Source organism: Orycteropus afer, unplaced genomic scaffold, assembly GCF_000298275.1.
Source record: "Orycteropus afer afer isolate SDZICR_OR568_19922 unplaced genomic scaffold, OryAfe1.0 scaffold00008, whole genome shotgun sequence".
In the NCBI taxonomy this organism is placed as follows: domain Eukaryota; kingdom Metazoa; phylum Chordata; class Mammalia; order Tubulidentata; family Orycteropodidae; genus Orycteropus; species Orycteropus afer.
In genome coordinates, this window is record NW_006921595.1 from 167642 (window position 1) to 173740 (window position 6099).

At 38.9% G+C, this 6099-nt stretch overlaps 1 protein-coding gene across 1 annotated transcript; it reads left to right on the forward strand.

Moving 5' to 3' along the window:
• Positions 1-633: 633 nt before the first annotated feature.
• Positions 634-5512, forward strand: LSM5 (LSM5 homolog, U6 small nuclear RNA and mRNA degradation associated). Its single transcript, XM_007945284.2, has 5 exons — positions 634-679; positions 1836-1931; positions 2638-2665; positions 4755-4827; positions 5480-5512. Exons 1-5 carry the CDS (start codon positions 634-636, stop codon positions 5510-5512), a joined length of 276 nt encoding a protein of 91 aa, XP_007943475.1.
• The last annotated feature ends 587 nt before the right edge of the window (positions 5513-6099 follow it).

Here is a 6099-nt window from a genome sequence, read left to right on the forward strand (position 1 = left end):
CCCCAAGGAGGGGTCGCTATGAGTCGGGGCCGACTCGACGGCACATAACAACAACATATATGTATATATAATTTATATATAAACAAAAAACAAACTCACTGCCATCGAGTACATATATAAAGTTGGTTGTAGGTTTTCAATCTACTGCACTTTGGCCTTTTAAAAGCATTAAGTCCCCTTAAGAAAACAGTTTTTACAAAGCTTGCAACACAGCAAGTTAGTGGTGGGAAAAACGAATTGACTTACTGGTCTGAAGAAAAGATACCCGACTTGAGATGTATAGACATTTATTTCTAAAGGAAACTAAGGACTCAAAGATATCTGTATTTTCCAAAATCATCTGGGTTAGAGGGAGAATTTATTCACAAGGGAAGATATCGTTAATTAATGTAACTTTTAAACTTCGAGAGAGGTGTGGGTGGGTACATTCTGAGACAGCAGAACATTGAGCCAATACAAATAAGTACTTCGCAAGAAACAAGTTAAGTGGGAGCAACACACGTGGCCTGGGTCTGATCACTCGCTCCGCCACATATTGGTCAAGCCTGCCCAGGCAGAGGAAGAAAGCGGAAGCGCGCTCTTTCAAATTTGCCTTCTCAACGTAGATAGACGCAGGCCACTTCCGGCGTAGCCATGGCGGCTAACGCTACTACAAACCCCTCGCAGCTGCTGCCGCTAGGTAATCGTTTTATACGAGGAGCTGGGTGGGGAGCTAAAAGCTCAAGGTTGGTGGCTGAGACGCTGCGGCCGAGGCGGCGGAATGTGGGAAAAATGTATGGGGCCAATTGCTTTTTCTGTTCGCGGCTTGTCTTTACGCTCCAAGTCTGTGTGGCCCCTGGCCGCTCCTGTCTCAACCTCAGCGTAGTTGGTGCACTTGAGGCAGGGACTTTTGACTGCCCAAACCGAATCGTCACCAGAGAAAGGTCTGCACTCCGTGAACTAAACGCGGAGTCTGTCTTCTTTGTTGTGAGCTTGCCTCTGTCGTGGTGTGGGTAGCGGCCTCCCTCCACCCCAAAACCTGGCATTTAAGGTTCTCAAAGTAGACCTGGTCAAATCTTGTATCCCACTTGCTGTATTTGCCATTCGTTTAACAAATGGTTATTGAGCATCTGCTGTGTGCCAGACACCAATGACAATACTCATATTCAGCACTGTTCAGCAATTTAAATCACAGTCGTTGCCTTCAGATAATACACCAAACGGTGGAGAGAATAGATAATGAACAAATAAACATCATACCAAATAGTGCTGAACTGGCTAAGTAGACGTTCAAACTGCTATCAGAGTCCAGATTATAGACCTCGTTGAGTGAGGCAGGTAGTGATAGAAAGGAATCTCTGGTGAAGATAATTATGCCTCTCCCCTGATACCTTGTGACTGGTGAAAAGTGATTGAGTTAATGGACGAAGCTGTAATTGAAAAGTTTTTATTTCTTCATTTGACAAGGTCTTTTTGAATGCCTCGTATTGTAGACTTTGCCTATTAACCATACAGTGATAAGCAAAAAGAAGCACGGTTTCAGCCCTCATGGAGCTTAGAGTCTAATGGAGAGTTGATATATTAATTAACTAATCTGAAATCTAAAACTATAACGATGGTAAATTGCTACAATGGAGAGGTAAGTGGAGATCAGGAGAAATTTTTCAGTAAAGTAGTGATTGAACAGAGATTTATAGTATAAAAACTCAAGTTGTATGTAGAATGAATATTTTTCTTGGTTTATCTTTCACCATATACAAGTAACTGATATAGTAGCCACTTAAATAGTTGGTGAAATAATGAATTGCTGAAACAATCTTTTTTCTCTCTCTTTTTTTTTTCTTTTGTATTTATAGAGCTTGTGGACAAATGTATAGGATCAAGAATTCACATTGTGATGAAGAGTGATAAGGAAATTGTTGGAACGCTTCTAGGTTTTGATGACTTTGTCAGTATCCTTTTAAAGGTGGTAGTGGTATAGGGTTTTCTTAGGTAACTAATAATATCAGGAAGAGCTATAGATAATAACTATTTACTAATTAGGAGCTCTGGTAGCATAGTGCCTAAGGCACTTGACTGCTAACCAGAAGGCTGGCAGTTCAAACCCACCAGCCACTCCTCGGAAGGAAGATGGGGCAATCTACTTCCGTAGTGATACTGCCTTGGAAACCCAAGGAGGGATTGCTATGAGTCGGGTGCGACTCGATGGCACATAACAACAACAACAACAACATTTACTAATTATTATTATAGAAATCATAAAGGACCCCTGATGGCACAATAATTAAATGTTTGGTTACTAACTGAAATGTTGGTGGTTTGAACCCACCAGCTGCTCTGTGGGAGAAAGGTGAGGCATTCTGCTTCTGTAAAGATTTACAGTCTTGGAAACCCTATGGGGCAGTCTACTCTGAGCTACAGGGCTGCTATAAGTTGGAATCGGCTTGATGGCAGTGGGTTATAGTAGAAATCAATTCACTCTTGGGCAACTTGTGTTAGCATTTAAAAGATGTATGTATTGACAGAAGATACAGTTTCTAACAATAACAAGTGTTTAAAATTTAAGCTATTGTGTTAGCTGTTACCGTTAAAATTGAACAAAGGCAGAAGACTGTAAATTTAACTGGCATATTTTATTTTCTTAACACTGAATTTCAGATATGGTATTGGAAGATGTCACTGAGTTGTAAGTAGTGTTAAAATTGAAAAGTTTGGGGGAATATTGTTCTTTTTAATTAAGGCAATTTTAATATTATTGAGTCAGTAAAATGATTTATGAGAAAACACTGCCTGTTGACATTACCTTGAAGATAGAAACTTTACCCACGATGCTAGTAAAATTGGATCAGAGGGTTATTACCTTAATGTAATTATTACTACATTGCTAGGAAATTAGTAGAGACAAAGCTTTAAGGTGAATGAGACTAAAAACTGCTCAGGCTTTTCTCATCCGGAGCAAAGAAGAGTGAACAGAAACAAAGACTCAAGGAAACGATGAGTCCGAAGGACTAATAAACCACAGGAACCATAGCCTCCACTGCCTCCATCCGGAAGAACTAGATGGTGTCTGGCTACCACCACTAACTGCTCTGATTGGGTTCACAGTAGAAAGTCCCAGATAGGGAGAAAAAAAAATGTAGAACAAAATCCAAAATCATAAAAAAGACCACACTTACTGGTCTGATAGAGACTGGTATAACCCTTGAGACTGTGGCCCTTAGATACCCTGCAAGCCTGGAACAGAACCCACTTCTGGGGATCAGCTTTCACCCTAACGATCTCAGAGTGAATAACAACACCAGGGAGGAATGTACTCCTCAGTACAGTCACCCATACAAGACCAAAAGGGCAATTTGCCCAAAAACAAAGTTCAGAAGGCAAAAAAGAGCAGGAAAGAAGGACGAATTAAAATGGGGAACCCACTGTGGAAGTGGGAAGAGTGTTGTTACATTGAAGGAATTGCAAACAGTGTCACAAAAAAACAAATGTACATAAATTGTTGAGTAGAAAACTAACTTGTTCTGTAAATTTTTTACCCAAACTACAATAAAAAATAAGAAAAAGAAAAATCTGCTCAGATGAAATCACAGAGCTGATAATCAACTGTTTATTGTACTGTCACAGGATGGGGACCCCAGGTAGCAGGAGGCACACTCGTTGAGCTAAATTCTTTGTTCTACACACAGCAAATATAGGGGAGCAAACTGTGGAAGTTGTACAACCAGCAAATTAGGGGCTTGGGTCTCAAGGTTATCCTTTTTTTTTTTTTTTCTTTTGGAAACTGGGTGATATTCCTCTCTGGATCCCCGAAGTAATCCTTTTTTGGAAGCTGGTGGGCTTCACTTCTGGTGCTTTGCTTAGAAAGATGTTTTCTTTTGTTTGAACAGGACATGTGTCAAAGGGTGTCCTGCATCTGAAGATAACAGCCCAATGATGACATAACAGTTTAGATTTTGTAATTGCTGTCAGCAAGGAGTATTTGTTTAGACTATCTCAAGGATGTGCTGTGCCTTCTACTCTCAGTCCAAGGGAAGAGAAGTGGCCTAAGATTTCATAATGCAGCATAACAGTCACAGAAGAATACAGCAGCAGTTTGTTGTTGTTGTTGTTGTTGTTCTTGTATGCCGACCCCTCCTTGGGTTTCCGAGGCAGTATCACTACGGAAGTAGGATTGCCCAACCTTCCTTCCGAGGAGTGGCTGGTGGGTTTGAACCGCCAGCCTTCTGGTTAGCAGTCAAGTGCCTTAGGCACTATGCTACCAGAGCTCCTCAGCAGCAGTTTAAGCAGTCTTAATAATGTGAAAATTTGGTGGGGGTTATTTTACCCTTTACATGTGTCCCTATCTCATTATGACAGAACTGTGTAACAGAAAAAGCAAATGATGGCTCAGATTTGTTAATTATAAAGCTCATGAGCAATATCTCAGCTTTCAAAATTGAATTGATTACATACTGTTTTAATGGATGGGGATCACCAATAGTAGATGTGTTAAAGAAAAAGAGTGAAGCTAATAAACATTTCATGTTTGACCATGTTGGCAAGTTTTAACTTCTTTTATGAAGAACAGTCTTTGGGGCTCTTAGGCCAATCAGTTCACTCTTACCTACCTTTGAGGAAGAATGTACCTTACCCAGTGAATAACCTTTGTCTTTGCAAGTTATAATTGCTAATCTCACATTTACTTATATAGAAGAATAACCTTTTTAGCAATACAAATATTTCAGAAATGTTGGCTTATATTACCATTGTTTAACCTCTTTTATTTTTTTATTTAGTGAAATCACACCAGAAGGAAGAAGGATTACTAAATTGGATCAGATTTTGCTAAATGGAAATAATATAACAATGGTAAGATACATGAAGCTAATGCTGTTTTATTTAAACACTAGCCCATTTTCATAGGACCGGGATTATAGAACTACCTCATAATATTTGCTGGACTACATAAATGCCCATGGCCCGGTAGTGCTTAAGATGGGAGAGGGATGTTTTGGTGGTCAGGGCACTAAAGCTGAGCTTTTGAATATGGTATTGGGCCTAAAGAGTGGTTTGCTTGGGCTTTTACATTTTTTTATATTGTCAGAAATCACTGCTGAGACACTGTTTGAGTATTAGTTGATAATACTGGGAATTGTAAACCCTGGTAGCGCATTGGTTAAGTGCTTGGCTGCTAACTGAAAGGTCAGTGGTTTCATCTCGCCAGCCACTTTGTGAAAGAACAAGCAGTCTACTTCTGTAAAGATTACAACCTTAGAAACCCTTTTGGGGCATTTTCACAGTTTTTTGTGTTGAATTGACTCGATGGCAACAGGTGTGGTTTTGTTTTTATTGATGATCTGGAGAAAGTGGGAATGCAGTGGGGGAGGGAAAGGTGCTTTGATCGAGGAGTATGGGTTTTTAGATAATGTTGTGTACATTTAATAAACTTGAAGTTATTACTAACAGAATTAATTCAAACTCTGATGCGGTATTGTTAATACATTCTTTTTCTCATATGCAGCTGGTTCCTGGAGGAGAAGGACCTGAAGTATGAGTAGACTTTCATGACTTATGCTAGCTTCTGTTTTGTTTTATAAAGGTGACAAAATGGATTTTTTTAAAAACTTTTTTATCTTGAGATTCTGTAATGCTAAGTTTCCCGTTAAAGGGAAATGCTTTGAAGATGCATCTTAAATGCCAATTTTTGTAAGTTAATCATGATTATATTGGAATAGAAAGTAAACAGTTTGCTGTTTGAAGACTAAAATAAAGGTGTTTTTGGTTGACTGTAGCTTTATTTATTAAACTGTAATGGCCAGTGGGATGAAGATGGTAGTTATCTTGTTGCTTGTTTTCCTGTCACTTTATGCCTGTTTATTTCCTCATTTACATGACCATTTGATTCTCAGACAAAAATTGTTCCAAACAAAATGATGAACTTTGATTTTGAGCAGGTACATTTAATAAACTTGGAGTTAATACTAGTAAAATTCAGCTCAAACTAATGTTCTATAAGGGAACTCAAATTCTGTTAACCCCTATTAAAAACGAACAAAATACACAGGTAATATATTCATGTTGTAGAAATTGCAGATGAGCAAAAAGGAAGATAATGACCACATTTTGCTATATATCCTCTTA